Source organism: Canis lupus, chromosome 22 (assembly GCF_048164855.1).
Source record: "Canis lupus baileyi chromosome 22, mCanLup2.hap1, whole genome shotgun sequence".
NCBI classification, from domain to species: domain Eukaryota; kingdom Metazoa; phylum Chordata; class Mammalia; order Carnivora; family Canidae; genus Canis; species Canis lupus.
Genome location: NC_132859.1, coordinates 35,711,940 through 35,728,321, shown reverse-complemented (window position 1 = coordinate 35,728,321; position 16,382 = coordinate 35,711,940). Strand labels below are relative to the sequence as shown.

Genomic DNA, 16,382 nt, shown 5'->3' with positions numbered 1-16,382 from the left:
ATCGAATCCCACATCGGGCTCCCGGTGCATGGAGCCTGCTTCTCCCTCTGCCTATGTCTCTGCCTCTCTCTCTCTCTCTCTCTGTGAGACTATCATAAATAAATAAAAAATTTTAAAAAAAAAGGTCAGAAGAGAAGAAGAGAAAAGAGAACAGTGATGAGGGTATATAAAGAAAGGAAACTGTGGGAGAAGTGAGAGGATTTAAACAGTGGGGAAAGATGAAGGTCAAATTTGAGATCAGAGGTAGAGTAATTAAAGGAACATTTTAGTTATTTTGCAGTGCTACATTCAACCTGTCTTATTCTTATGAATATATTACTCAATGACTGTACTAATCATATAGCCCTTTACATCAATTTATTTCATAACTTATTTAGTTGATATTGCTCTGTACTATTATTACATTTTAAACTTGATATTAATTATTGATTTTTAATCTTAGCATTTTGGAATGCTCATAAGAATCCTAGGATAGCACAATGCCAATAAAAGAAAACCTCTTTTGAAGTGGCAGATATTGTTTTCTCTAAAATAGTAGGATGATAGTTACAAGTCCAGTATTTTGAAATTCAAGCTGCCCTTTAGGGAAGGAATCTTCATAAAAATACACATAACAACAAAACAATGAACTGTCAATCTGTGGCAACATTATGATCTATAATCAAATGACAAAATAAAATTTTGAATATGTGAACTATAAGGAACTTTGATACATATTGGTAACACTCAACCATTTCAAAGCCTCATTTTCACAGAAAGAAATATTTGCAGGATCCACACATTTGATGGGTTAATTCTGAAGATTTATATATATTACCTAATCTCGTTTTAGTGTTCTAGGGTTTCAAGAAAACCTTATCTATTTCCCATAAAGCGTTTGCCTCTCAGTCTACCCAGATCACCTTACCTTATTTAATCTAAATTTATCTCCAATTTTTATAACAAAGCCTGCTTCATCTATAAACTTTGTAAACTGTGGTCCAAATCGTAGCAGTGAGAGTAGTTAGTAATGAGATGTCACTGGGTTTGCTTGCAGGGCTGTCCTCTCTAAGGAGCCAATAGAGGGAAGCCTGGACGGCTCAGTGGTTGAACATCTGCCTTTGACTCAGGGTGTGATCCTGGAGACCCGGGATGGAGTCCCAGGTCAGGTTCCCTGCATGGAGCCTGCTTCTCCCTCTGCCTGTGTCTCTGCCTCTCTCTCTCATGAATAAATAAATAAAATCTTTAAAAAAAAAAAAAAAAAGGAGCCAATAGAATGTAGTGCAGACTCTAGGCTGGACAGCCGAGGTTTCCTCCTGGCTCTACACCTTCCTAACTTACTATTTCTGGGTCTCATTTTCTTTATCAGAAATGGCAGAGCTGTGATAGTGATACTTCCTTATATGCATAAGGTTGTGGTGAGGATTGAAAAGATAGATGATAGATATATAGGTAGATAGAAAAATAGAGATAAGTAGATTGCACTAGCATTTGGAGTATAGCAGGGATCCAGAATATATTAGCTGAGAGCAACAGCTTTATTTCCTAATATTTAGGAAAATATTTCCTCCCCCCATTCCACTTCAGGTACTATGCCAAGTGGTTTAGTTAAGTCCCATTGCATAGAGATCTTGCCTCTCTGGCCTGTTTGGGCTGCCCAGACTTGGTGTTTCTCCCAAGGTAGGTCAATTCTAGCATTCCCACTCCTGTTGGGAAGATGGCAGGAGTGGGAGTTTTCTTTTCATTGAAGCTGATCCAATTGGAATTCTTTCCTGACAATGTGTTTAGCTGGGACTCCTCGGTAAAGAAAGGAAGCTGGCATCAAAAAAACATGAAAGGCGCATAAATGTTTGGTGGCCATGTTGGTAGTCGTGGTGGATATCCACCTGAGAAGGAGGCCAACACTTGGAGAGAGTAAGAGGAAAAGTTCTGGCAATGTCCAGACCCTAGATTCCATTTTCCTTAAGACTCACCTGCAGCTTTGCTCTTCTAGTGTGTACAGAAGCCTATCAATAAATTCATCTGATTGCCTAACCTTGGTGCATATCTTTCTTTCACTTGACTCCTAGTTCAGGTTGCCCCTAGTGCACTCTCTGGGACAAGGGTTCATGTGAAAGTCGTTTGTTCCAGAGAGGATCCTAGGAAATGGGAATAGGGTAGTGAGGAAGAGAGACAACGAAGGGAAGACAACAGAGAAATAATTTCTTGGGGCAATTCACCACTGTGGGTGATTGGACCTCAAATCTGCTGGAGTTGGTTTAAATGTATAACTCAACGATCCCACCCAAAAGGAGAGAAGAGTGATCATGCCAGGTCATACCCACCATTGGTTAAGGTCTGTTCCTGGGATACGCAAGTTAACTGACACTTCAGGCCTATTGTGCTGCGGGCAGAGAAAGTCCAAGCAATTACGAAAAATCCTCAGAGAAACATGCAAATGATTGGAACTCAGGCCAGCATGTGCTGAAGAAGTAAGGGTGAAGGGGAGTAGGGAAGATACCTATAGCACCTGCTTTGTCTTATATGGGAAAGTGTTCTGACATGTTCATTTCATTTCCTGTGAGCTCACACTGCATGAGAAATACACTGGCAGTGTTAGCTCAAAGTCTTTGTGCAAGCTGAGCAGAAGTGTGTCTGATCCTCTTCTGTTCTTTGAACAAATCTAAAAATTTCCCAACTCTTTCTGGACACAGTCTTCTATGTCAATAGTAGGAAGTCATTAAAGAAGTCCTGACAACTGGGTTTGGATTTTCCTCATAGTTAGATGGGGGTAAGATTTTTTTTTTTTTTTTTCTTCACAATCTCACCCTGAGAGACTTTCTACCCTCCCTACAGTTCTGGATTCATAAATAAGATGGTAATGGGATGCAGTTGATGTAATGATCATTTGAAAATAGATGTGAAAGTAATAACTAAAAATCAGGAACGAATTAGAATCTTCTCTCTGTGAGTATGTCTACCAGTTCATATAAAGGCTGTCTGAAGTTTACTTGGAAGTTGCTTGACTGCTTTTTAAAAATCAGTCTTTTGTTAAGGAGCAAGACTATATATTTTTATGTGATTTTATATTTAGAGGAAAGCATTTGTATAATTATATACTAAGATTGAGTGATTGTATTATCCTTCTTTGCAAAATTATCATAATTACTTTATTTAGTTATGTACTTGAATTTTAAAAGCTGGTGATATTTGGCTTGAATACAAATACAAAATGTGTGATGTCAACCGATATGCTAGCTATTTTTTTTAAACATCATTAGAGACAAGCAAATGGCAGTCGATGTACAATGAGAAATTTCAAGGCTGTTGGATCTGAATTTAATTTCTGTTTGTGACTCAAAGTAGGCAGTGCTTGATAATTTGATGGCTAGAATATAATCACTGGGTGAATGTAATCCATTTGTTTAATTGCCCAGACTCCTCACTGTATTTACAGTTAATTGGTTCTCATTATGGTTTTCCTAATAGATAGCATAAAGCAGTAGGATTAGAGAAACCTGAAAAAGAACACTTAATTTGTGTTCTTTCTTGAAGCAAAGACTTAACAAGTGTTTATCTGGTTCATTTTTCACCATCTTCATGACAGGTTAGGGGGGAAAAAGTCTCCAAGGGAGGTGATGTATAAATTCTTTTCATTGTTTTGGGCCTTTGAAAATTTTTATAACCAGAAAGCTAAAAGCCCAAAAACGTTCTTATGTCTAATTGAAGTCCTTTTCTTATGACTTGAAATTCTTTTTTGGACTTTAGTGGCTGTGCAAAGTAGCAGATCACTACCTACCATTTAATAGTTCTCATCTAGTGAAAGTTTCTAAGTCTTTTCTTCTAAATTTCTTCCTTCTTTTCTCATGGTTCTAAACCTTCAGTTCAGGCTTCTAGATATCCCACAAAAAACTGCCCATTCTAAACCTTTTCTAATGCCTTAGGAAAAGCCAGATGAATTCATCTGATGAGGAGGAATCTAAGTTCCTTTTTTAAAGTACAATTTTAATGCTGCATTTTTGGCTCAAATATGTGCATTTCCTCCATATAAGGGCTGATTTTACTTCATTTCATTTACTGACTTCATTTACTGATGGAGCAAATTAAAATCGTAAATATCCCTAAAAGATTTCCCAGTCTGCCTTCCCTTCCTCCTTCCCCACAGTTAACCTCACTATGAATTCTAGAGCTTTCCTATATTAGTTGAGTTTCAGGCAATTTGCAAAGAATTTGATTAAAAACACATTGGTTGTGCTGACAATGTAAACAAATAATGAAATTACTATAAATGGATATTTCTGGTTACCGATTTTTAAAATCAGTGATCTGAAAATTTTAATTTTCAGAATCGTTTTTAGATACATAAACATTTCTGCCTTATTTTAAATTTTTTTCTCCCCTGTGTATTTGATATTTTATTTCTAGATTATTTTCAGCTATTGTGGGTATTGTACAGTGAAATGGGATGCTAGTTAGGTCAGCTAGGTAAATTATGGTAAGTGGTATTATAGACCACTAGAATAGTGGTCTTAGAAGCATACACACAGTATATTTTTAACTGGAAGGACAGGTTACCAGTAGTGTATGTATATTATGATCTTAAAAACAGAAATATTTGAAAATACTGCCAAATCTGGCATCACGAACTAAAAGTGAATTAAAAATGAAAGGAAGACGAATAGAGATAAAACAAAGAACAACAAAACCCCTAAGTCCGCCAGAAGTTCAAAACTTGATTAAATTTTCTTCTATTGCTTCCTTATTATAAAAGGAATATATTCTCATTGCAGAAAATAATGGAAAAAAACCCTATTAGGAACATTCATAATCCTACTTACCCAGCGATGGGACAAAACTCACAAAAAACAACTTTGTATCTCAATTTCAAATCCTTCTCTATGCAAATACACAGACACACCCACCCACACCCACACCCATGCATGGATAGTGAATGCTCCTTTTGTTCTTTTAGTTTTTTATCCATATTGTGTTCTGTTATCTGGATAAATCATAAATTAGTCAACCAGTCTCCTTTTTTAAGACATTAAAAGTTATTTCTAGCTACTCCCTAATTCATATGACACAGGGCATGTAAAATGGGCTGAAAATCAATTATAAATAAGAAGGCAAAGAAGTTTTCACACAAAATAATTATCAATATGTGGAAAATCAGTAACTGGGGATATTCATTTGGAATATTCATAATTTCTAATTTTCTAAAAGGAATTTTCATTTTCACCATGGAGTTTTTTTATGGCCATTAAAATAAGAATAACTAAAAAAAATAAGAATAACTAACTAGAAGTTCTTAGACCTTTATGTGTATCAATGTCAGAGTTTAAACTAAATCAGTCTTAACTGAATGCTTTTTTACTGAGTAGTTTTTTTTTAAAAGATTTTATTTATTTACTCATGAGAGACGGGGAGAGAGAGAGAGAGAGAGAGAGAGAGAGAGAGAGGGGCAGAGACACAGGCAGAGGGAGAAGCAGGCTCCATGCAGGGAACCTGACATGGGACTCCATCCTGGGTCTCCAGGATCACACCCTGGGCTGAAGGTGGCGCTACACCGCTGAGCCACCTGGGCTGCCCTCTTAGAATATTTTTTAGAAATTAGATTTGACTGAATTTGTTTCAGTGTTTATTTCACATGACCTAATAGGAATATAAGGAAACTGGTAGGCTTGACAGAAAATATCCTTGCTTTCCTCTTTTCTTTTATAGCAACACTCTGAAAAAGAGGACTTGGCACATAGTAGGTGCTCAGTAAATACTTGTTCAGTGGATGAATGAATGAATGAATAAATGAAAGAACTTAAAGGAGTAAGACTTTGTGACAATCCAGATGAGAGCTGATTTGGACCTGCTGTTAATGGGAATGAGAGAGAAAGGGGATGTGGGGGAAGGAGATTAATAAGAATTCTCCATACCTTCTGTTCAATTTTGTTGCGAAACTAAAACTACTCTAAAAAAATAAAGTCTTTTTAAAAGGAGGAGTTAGGGGTGCCTGGGTGGCTCATTTGGTTAAGCATCTACCTTCAGCTCAAGTCATGATCTCAGGGTTCTGGAATCAAGCCCTAAGTCGAGCTTTGCGCTCAGTAAAGAGTCTGCTTCTCCCAGTCTCTCTCCTTCTGGCTCTACCCCTCCCTCCCACTCATGATTTCTCTTTCTCTCTCAAATAAATAAATAAAATCTTTATTTATTTTTTTTTTAAATAAAATCTTTAAAAAAAAAAGAGAAGGTAGTATATAAATTTCTTTTTTTTAAAGATTTTTATCTATTTATTCATAGAGACACAGAGAGAGAGAGAGAGAGAGAGAGGCAGAGACACAGGCAGAGGGAGAAGCAGGCCCTATGCAGGGAGCCCGACATGGGACTTAATCCTGGGTCTCCAGGATCACACCCTGGGCTGCAGGCAGCGCTAAACTTCTGCACCACCGGGGCTGCCCAGTATATAAATTTCAAAGGAAAAACTTAAAGTCCTTGGTGACTTATTTTATGTATTTGTAACATAGAAAAAATAGAATGTAATTTTAGGATTCTGTGTTTGATAATAAGATTAATTAGTGGTCCAATGGATGGATATACTTGATAGAAGCAATTTGTTTTCTTATTTCAATATTTCCATTTCCATTTTTTCTTACATCTTTTCTAATAAGGATAAAAACCCTATCATCTTAATGTTCAGATACTTGTTGACCAGGTAATGTTCTCTTCTGTCATTTCTAACATAAGTTATGTTGTTGAGCTGAGATGGAATTTGCTTCTATTCACTTTGAGTTTTAATTGTTCTATGGAGTTGACTGAGGCATGGCAAGAGATCACTCAGAGTCAAAGAATTTCACCCACTTAACTTGAGGTATACCAGAGTCTTACTATGACCCCCGTCAGCAGCTGTTAGGTCAACTCCCAAAATGGCTAGTGCTCGCCACCGTGCCTGAGCATCATAGGCTACGGGATCCAAGATACACTCTATAAGAATTCCCTCTATAGGTAGATTGTTCCCCCAATTCCTCTTTATTTTTCTGTCTTTCTTTTTTTTTAAATTATTTATTTATTTATGATAGTCACACACACAGAGAGAGAGAGAGGCAGAGACATAGGCAGAGGGAGAAGCAGACTCCATGCACCGGGAGCCTGATGTGGGATTCGATCCCGGGTCTCCAGGATCGCGCCCTGGGCCAAAGGCAAGCGCCAAACCGCTGCGCCACCCAGGGATCCCCTGTCTTTCTTTTTTTATTTGGAGTTATATTTTATTTGGTTTGGGACAATTCTTCAAACACATATAGACTGGATATTTGTCATATTTTCTGACTGTCCATATGACTTTGGAACATGTGTCCTACATTTGGAGAATTTCCCACCTGATGAATATCCTTTCCTTAAACAAGTCACCAGAAAAAATGTGTTTTCTTAGCCTTCCTTGATGCTGTAGCAAGTGGCTACCATGTAGCTCAGACTCCATCATTCAGATAACTTGCAAGAGTTGCACTTGCAAATGAAAATGGGAGAGGGCATGTACTGGGCAGAGTCCAACTTGGAGCAAGGGCAGAGGTGGTGGTGGAAGATTGTGATGTTGGGATCCTGATGTCTGTAGCCCTGTGTCAGTGGTATTGTTCCTTACTGTACAGCCCCCACGCCTGACCCTGGGATCCTCCCAGAGATTCTTTTAGCCTCTTCACGGGCTTTAATAAGTGGCTTTTCTGCATAAATGAGCTGTAGTGCCTCTGTGACACAGGTGTAGTACTAATGGTTTTTAATGAACACAGAATTAAAAAAGAGGGGACATCAGAGGCCTACTTCTGAATCCCTCTTCCCCCATGAAAGTGAGAGAACAATACAAAAGTGGTGATGGATCTCCTTGTATTTATTATTAATGATAAGTGACAGTTTTTTGAGCACTTACTATTTCAGGCATTGTCTCATATGATACTTTTGGTGGTCTTATGAGAAGATCATCATTAGCTCTACTTTTAGATGAGAAACATGATTTTTTTTTTTTTTTGAAAATAGTATTTAAACAGCTTCCTATCTTAGCCAGGGTGCCATAGAAAATGGAGCATAAATGATAGCTCTTTGTTAGGAATGGGAGGTGGTAATCGCAAGGCATCAAGAGTGTGGAAAATCAAAAAACAAAGACAGGAAAGAGGGACAGTAAATACAGTATGTTGTGTTACTAAACTGGTCAGAGCTTCACTAGGAAACAGCCAATTACTTGGTCATGTGGGATGTCTCTGGACATATCTTGAGAAACCTCTGTGTATTAAAGTCCACTGGGGGACAAGGGCAAAGAATTAATCTCCTGTCTCTCATTGGTCAAAGATGTCTACCCAATAGGCCTTAATTTCTCCATACTTCTGGGTTGTATTATTCAACCCACTGGAAGTATTGTGGGATCAGTGGTATGTTACCAGTGGATAGAACAGTTGGCAGAGGCCTAGGTGCAGAAATGCCTGTAGCTTTCACCAAGGCTTCCATGAGGGAATCCAGGATGAAGGTGAGCCCTCACTCTGAGTGGCTAGACAGCTGTCAGTGTTAAGAAATGGAACTTTCCATTGAGCAAGCTGATGAGAGCCCAAGAGAACAGGACAGACCTGGGAACTGGCATAGGTGTAGACAAATCACTCCAAATTCTGTGTCTGTCATCATATTGGCATTCTTCCTGTGTGTCTATTTTGTGTCTCTGTTTCCTCTTCTTATCAGGACACTAGTCATATTGGATTAGGGCCCATCCTAATCAAGTATAGCCTCATCTTGATTACATCAAAGACCCTATTTCCAGATAAGATTACATTCACAGGTACCAAGAGTTAGTACTTTAAGACATATTTAGGGAGCACAATTCAACCTACAATAGCATCTGCATGATTAGGGAAGACATAGGGAAGAATTTGCAAAGAAGGGGAAGTAAATAATCTAGTTTTGAGTATGTTGAGTTCTAGTTGCTTTTGAGGCTATAAGGCTGCCATGTCTAGTATGTGACCCAAAATATGTTTTAGGAGCCTCAGGAGAGGGACACTTTGGTGGCTCAGTGGTTGAGCATCTGCCTCTGGCTCAGGTTGTGATCTCAGGGTCCTGAAATGGAATCCCACATCCCATGGGGAGCCTGCTTTTCCCCCTGCCTATGTCTCTGCCTTTCTTTGTATAGATAGATAGATAGATGATAGATAGATAGATAGATAGATAGATAGATAGATAGATAGATAGATAAAATCTTTTTAAAAATTTTTAAAAAGGAGCCTCAGGAGAGAGTCCTGGCTGGTGAGGAGGCACAGAGTCATCAGCATCTGGGTGGTAATGGGTGTAAAGCTGACAAAGTGCTGAGCAAGACTTTGAGGACTGACAACATTTATGGGGTAGACACAGAAAGAAGAAGCCTTGGGAGAGACTTGGAAGGAGTAAGCAGAGAGGAGGTAGAAGAAGGAAAGCCAAGAGAAAATAGTGTCAGACATGAGAAAGTTTCTGAGAAAAAACACAATGCTTTTCCAAGGTCAACAGCATTCCGTACCGTAGAAAGGCCAAGTTTTGAGAATTGTCATTTTCATAAGGTGATTTCATGACTCAGTGGAAAGAATTGAAGGCTATCCCTTGGATCTGCAGATAGGATATCCCTCTGGATTCCCAAGAGTGGTGTATGAGAGAATCCCAAAGGAGAATATCCCTTGGATTTGCAGATAGACAGTGATTACCAAGTTTAGGGGTTTTGCGGGGAGTGGTAAGGGCAAAGGCAAGACTACAGTAAGGGTGATAAGCTGTGGGTAGAACTATGGCCACAGCCAGTAGAGAAAGTTGTGTTGTGAAAAAGTGAGGGTGGTGGTGGTGGTTAGAAACCAGAAAATAGAGGATGTTGTTCAGTGGAAAAGGAACCATTGATGGAGAGACTTAAAGGTCTGAGAGAGGGTGTGATCTGTGGAACAAGCAGGAACTCAGGATTCAGTCTCCTACTTCAAAGAGGGTGCTTTAGTTTTGATCTCTTCTATTTGTTGGGCATTTGCACATTATTTAATACGATGAGAGCATGCTAGAAAATCTTTGCAAACTATTGAATTAGGTGTTACAGCCCAAGAAAAAAAACTATTAATCATTAGCTGTAGCTCTACACAGAGTAATTTACAGTAATAGCTTGAATAAACACATTCAAATAATCCTGGTTTATTTAAGGTCATGTTTCCAAAAGGACCTCAATTGACAGAAATAACTATTATAGCTATAATTATTTGCATTTCAGTTCCTGACTGGCACGTATAATTTGGATATGTATAAACTTCAGTTTTTAAATTTTGGCTTGCATTTTTTTTTTATTAAGCTTTTTGTTTTGGCTCCAGTATAGTTAGCATACAGTGTTATATTAGCTTCAGGTGTACAATATAGTGATTCAACAATTCTATGCATTACTCAGTGCTCATCATGATAAGTGTACTCTTAATCTCCCTCACCCATTTCATCCACCCCCACCCACCTCCCTTCTGGTAGCCTCCAGTTTGTTCTCTATAGTTAAGGGTCTCTTTCTTGGTTTGCCTCTTCCTCTCTCTTTTTATTTTTCCTTTGCTTGTTTGTTTTGTTTCTTAAATTCCACATATAAGTGAAATCATATTATTTGTCCTTCTTTGACTTATTTCACTTAGTATTATATTCTCTAGCTCCACCCATATTGTTGCAAACGGCAAAATTTCATCCTTTTTTGTGGCTGAATAATATTCTATTGTGTATCACAATGGAATATTATATATTATACACACACACACACACACACACCACATCTTCTTTATCCATTCATCTATCCTATTGATGAGCATTGGGACTACTCCATAGTTTAGCTATTGTAAATAGTGCTGCTAGGGGTACATGTATCCATTTGAATTAGTGTTTTTTTTTTAATTTTTTGAGTAAATACCCAGTAGCACAATTATTGGATCCTAGGGTAGTTCTATTTTCAGTTTTTTGAGGAACTTCTATACTGTTTTCCATAGTGACTATACCAGTTGATATTCCACCAACAGTGCATGAGGGTTCTTTTTTTCCACATGCTTGCCAACACTTGTTTCTTATGTTTTTGATTTTAGCCATTTTGACAGATATAAGGTGATACCTCATTGTAGTTTTGATTTGCATTTCCCCGATGATGAGTGATATTGATCATCTTTTCAATGTGTCTTTTGGCCATCTGTATGTCTTCTTTGGAGGAATGTCTGTTCATGTCGTCTGTCCGTTTTCTAATTGGATTATTTGGTTTTGGGGTTTTGAGTTGTATAAGTTCTGTATATATTTTGGATACTAATTTTGGCTTGCATATTTTTTAAAAGCATTTTTCAGCCCTAAACTATTAACAAATGCATGTGGAGATTTTTATACCACAATGAGATTTTAATGCTGGTTTTTAAAGTGTTTTTTTAAAAAGTAATCTCTATGCCCAATGTGAAGCTTGTAGTCACAATCCTGAGTTCAAGAGTTGGGTGTGCTACCAGCTAAGCCAGCTGTGTGCCCCTCCTGGTTCATTTTTTAAACAATCTCCGCTTAAGTAAATTTACTGGTAGTGATAGATTTTTGAAAGACACATGTATTATTTGTTAGCATTATAAAAGAAATTTGCATTGGCTAGAAAATTTTGAAAAATAAATAAGTGTATCAAGAGGTTGAAAAATAAATAAATGTATCAAGAGGAGCACTTGGGTGGCTCAGTTGATTAAGCATCTGCCTTTAGCTCAAGTCATGATCCCGGAGTCCTGGGATTGAGCCCCACATCAGGCTCCCTGCTCAGCAGGGAGTCTGCTTCTCCCTCTCCCTCTGCTACACCCCCTGCTTGTGCTCTCTTTCTCTCTCTGTCAAATAAATAAATAAAATCTTAAAAAAAAGAAATTACAGTCGCATATATTCCCAGTGTGTAATGTTAACCATTATTTCAATATTTCTTACTTTATATTATGAAATATTTCAAACATTAACAAATATCCTTTTATGCACAATGTTTTAATAAATTTATTATCTTTACTTAAGAAAAAAACTCTTTAAAAAAATGTTATGGATTCAATTGGAGGCCTCTCCCAACTATGTTTCCCTTTCCTCACCAGGAGTAACTACTACCCTGAAATTCTTCCATGTTTTTATATACTTACAATGTGTACAGCTATTCATTAATAGTATGTGGAAGTGTTGCCAGCAGCTGAAAGCCCGATCTCAGCCAGGGCCCCCCTAAAGTGGTCTTAGCTGAGGTTCCTAGAAAGTGTGCCAGTTAAGGTCTCTGTAAGGAGGCCTCTGGGCTAGAAATGTAGCTATACATATGAACATGGCTGGTTGGGGTTGAGTAGGCTGAGTGCTTGAATGCTACTTCTTCCAGGAACTATAACACACCCACAATGCAACAGGTCTGGTGTGGAGAGGGCAACGTAGACTCCGTGAGATCTGCTCATCAAAGCTTTGCAACTGCCTATGGTCAGCCTGAAAGATTACACATAGGATTTTGGCACAGTCTGGAGTCATACTCCTCAATGTGTGGTAACTCTGTGTTTAACTCTTTGGCTAACTGCCAAGATGTCTTCCAAAGTGGCTGCACCATTTTATATTCCCACCAGCAACATATGAGGATTGCAGTCTCTCCCCAGCATCCTCAGCATTTATTGGTATTTGTCTTTTTGACTTTAGTCATCTTAGATAATGATGTATTATCTCATTGTGGTTTTGATTTGCATTTCCTTGTGACTAATGCAATTTCCTTGTAACTTGGTTTTTTTGCTTATTAGTAAATTGGATTATTTTTGTTTAATTATTGAATCATAAGAATTCTTGTTCTGTGTACCAGGCCCTTATTAGGTATATGACCTACAAATATTTTTCCAGGATTCTGTGGATTCTTTTTTTACTTTCTTGTAGTGTCTTTCAAGCATAAAAATTTTTAATTTTGATGAAAGCCAACTTCTGATTTAGTTGCTGTGCTTAAGTATCCTATCTGAGAAATCAAGGTCTAATTCAAGATCATAAAGACCTATATCTATATTTTCTTCTAAGAGTTTTATACTTTTAATTCTTATGTTTAGGTCTGTGATACAGGGCAACCTGGGTGGCTCAGCAGTTTAGCACCGCCTTCAGCCCAGGGCCTGATCCTGGAGACCGAGGATCAAGTCCACATCGGGCTCCCTGCATGGAGCCTGCTTCTCCCTCTGCCTGTGTCTCTGCCTCTCTCTCTGTGTGTCTCTCATGAATAAATAAATAAATCTTGAAAAACAAAAGGTCTGTGATACATTTAGAGTTTTTACATATGATGTGAGATAGTGTTTTAAGTTAATTTTTTTGCATGTGGATATCTAATTGTCCTACCACAGTTTGTTGAAAAGACATAATTCTTTCCCCATTGCATTGTCTTGGCTTTGTTATCAAGTATCATTTGACCATAAATATAAAGATTTATTTGAAATATGCCTACCCTTATACCTGTCACACAGTCTTGATTACTGTAGCTTTGTAGTAAGTTTTAAAAATAGGAAGTGTGAGTCCTCCAATTCTGCTCTTATTTTTCAAGATTATTTTGACTATTCTGTGTCCTGTGTGTTATCATATAAATTTTAGGATTAGCTTGTCAATTTCTGCAGAAAACCTCAGCTGAGTTGGATCTGTAGATCAGTTTTGCGAATGTTCCCATTGTAATCGGCAGAAAAGTGAACTCCTCCAGCTCCCTGCACTGCTACCTGCTGCCTCAAGATACTCACAATCCTAATACAGTCCTTGGAACTTGTGAATATGTATGTCACATGACATGGGGAATAAGGTAGCAGATAGAGGTGCTGCTCCCAATGTAATGATGAGTGACTTTAAATATGAAAGAGAAGCAGGAGAGTGTCAGAGTGATGTGTTATGTCAAATCCTGAACTGGTCATTGCTGGCTTTGAAAATGGAAGGGACCATGAGTCAAGGAATGGGGGTGGTCTTTACAAGCTGGAAAAGGCAAGGAAAAGGAATGGATTCTTCCTCTGCACCTTCAGAAAAGAATGCAGCTTTGCCAAAGCCTTGATTTTGGCCTGGCAGAGTCTTTTTGGAACCATCTAGAACTGGAAGATAATACATTTGTGTTTTAAGCCATTAAGTTTGTGGTAATTTGTTGTAACAATAAGAGAAAGCTAATTCAGCTATCTGAACTATATTGTCCTCCAGTCTTTGAACACAAGATGTTTTCCTTTTATTTAGGTCATCTTTTTTCTCAACAATGTTTTATAATTTTCAGTATACAAGTAGTATACTTCTTTTGTTGAATTTATTCTTAAGTTTATTATTCTTTTATGATACTCTTTTAAATGAACTTGTCTTAATTTAGTCTTGGATTGTTCATTGCTAATGTATATAAATAGAATTGATTTTTTTGTATTGATCTTAGATCATGCAGCCTTAGCTGCAATTGTTTTTGTATATTTTCTAAGATTTTCTACATACAAGATCATGTCATCTGTGAATAGAAATAGTTTTTCTCCTTTTTTTTCCAGTGCATAAGTCTTTTCTTTTCCTGCCTAATTCCTCTGTCTAGAAATTCCAGTACAATTTTGAGTAGAAATTATGACAGCAGACATCCTTGTCATATTCCTGATCTTAGGAGATGTTAGGGAAATATAAACAACAACAACAAAAAATCTCCTGCCAATCCAGACAAACTCTCCACAAAAGTCAAAGAGAAATAAAACAGTTTTATTATTGAATAAGCATTAAACCAGAATGGGGTCTGCATCACAGGTAATTCACTAAAGAAAATGTAAAGATGGAATGATACAACTAAGCAGATGCTGCAATGTTTGCATACATGTTTGCATACATGTTTTCAGGATGAATGATAACTAGTCTTCAAGTAAGTGGAATTGACAGAAGCATTTGTCACACATAGTTCATCCTAAATTCACCTGGTAATTGGGGTACCCCCCTATGTTTGCTAATTGCCTTTATCCAAAAGAAAAAATTCATATCTTTATGACAGGAGGTAGGTTTGTAACTTGGAGCCAGGTGCCAGCTGAAGTTAGATTCTTACCCTCTCATGGGAACTGGGAGGTAGGGGCACTCTCTTCTTTAATGGTTACATTTTTAGGAGATGGCTCCCAGATCCTTAAGAAAAAGACTCCTGGTTGTAAAACTGACCAGAGGCTTATTTAGGTTTTAAAAAGATTTATGTGTATCTTCAAGGGACAGAGAAAAGATTCACAATGACAAGGTTTTGTCTCTTTGTTTTTAGAGAGGCAGAGAGAGAAGAAGTGGGGAGAGGGCAGAGGGAAAAAGAGAGACAGAAAGAGAGAATCTAAAGCAGCTCCCTGCCTAGCATGGAACCTGACAGCGGGCTGGATCTCAAACTCTGACATCATGACCTGAGCCAAAATCGAGCCAGACACTTAACCAACTGAGCCACCTAGAGGCCTACAATGACAAGTTTTCTAAGGCAAATGCACTAGGAAAAAGGATGAGGAGGGCATTGGAAAGTCTCCCTTTTTGTATCAGGAAAAATTTTTTAAAAATATATTTGTGTTTACCTTTATGAGTGGACATTTTTAGTTTTTATCATTAAATGTGATATTGCTTGAGAATTGTTCAGATGTGTTTTATTAGGTTGAGGAAGTTTCCTTCTATTCCTAGCTTTTATCATGAAAGAGTTGGATTTTGTCAAATGCTTTTTCTGCATCTATTGAAATGACTTCTTTCATTCTGTCAACGTAGTGCATTACATTGATTGATTTTCATATTTCAAACCGATCTTGAATTTCTGGGATAAATTTCACTTGGTTATGGTGTATAATCCTTTTTATATGTTGTTAGGTTCAGTGTCCTAGTGGGTTTTTTTTTATTTAAATTCAATTAGCCAACATATAATACATCATTAGTTTCCATTAGTTTCAGAGATAAGAGTTCAGTGATTCATCAGTTGCACATAACACCCAGTACTCATCACATCACGTGCCCTCCTTAATGCCCGTCACTCAGTTATGCCACCTACCTACCCACCTCCCTTCTAGCAACCTTCAGTTTGTTTCCTGTGGTTCAGAGTCTCTTACGGTTTGTCTCCCTCTCTGATGACTTCCCATTCAGTTTTCCCTCGCTTCTCCTATGATCCTCTGTATTATTTCTTATATTAAACATATGAGTGAAAGCAGAGATAATTTCCTTTCTCTGATTGATTTATTTCACTCAGCATAATACCTTTCACTTCCATCCACATCGATGTGCTAGTGCTTGTTGAATTTTTAATGTCTATATTCATAAGAGATATTGGTCTATATTTTTCTTATTATGCCTTTGGTTTTGGTATCATGGTAATATCGTCCTCATTGAATGAGGTACAAAGTATTCCTTCCTCTTCTGTTTCTTAGTACAGTTTTTGAGAGATTGCTGTTCCTTCTTTTACACATTGGTGGAATTCATCAGTGAAGTCATCTGGTTCCTGGATTTTCCTTTGTGGGAAGTTTTTA

General features: G+C 37.6%; 1 protein-coding gene across 15 annotated transcripts in view; it reads left to right on the top strand.

The window, feature by feature from the left end:
* NEK10 (NIMA related kinase 10) overlaps window positions 1-16,382 on the top strand; it is a 222,816-nt gene that overhangs the window by 100,748 nt on the left and 105,686 nt on the right. The window contains exon 24 of one of the 15 annotated variants that reach the window (XM_072793050.1): window positions 1,037-1,226. The exons of the other annotated variants lie outside the window; for them this stretch is intronic. Within the exon in view, the coding sequence (XP_072649151.1) occupies window positions 1,037-1,211 (175 nt within the window). The 3' untranslated portion in view covers window positions 1,212-1,226. Of the gene's footprint in view, window positions 1-1,036; window positions 1,227-16,382 lie in introns of those variants that run through there. 15 annotated transcript variants of the gene reach the window in all.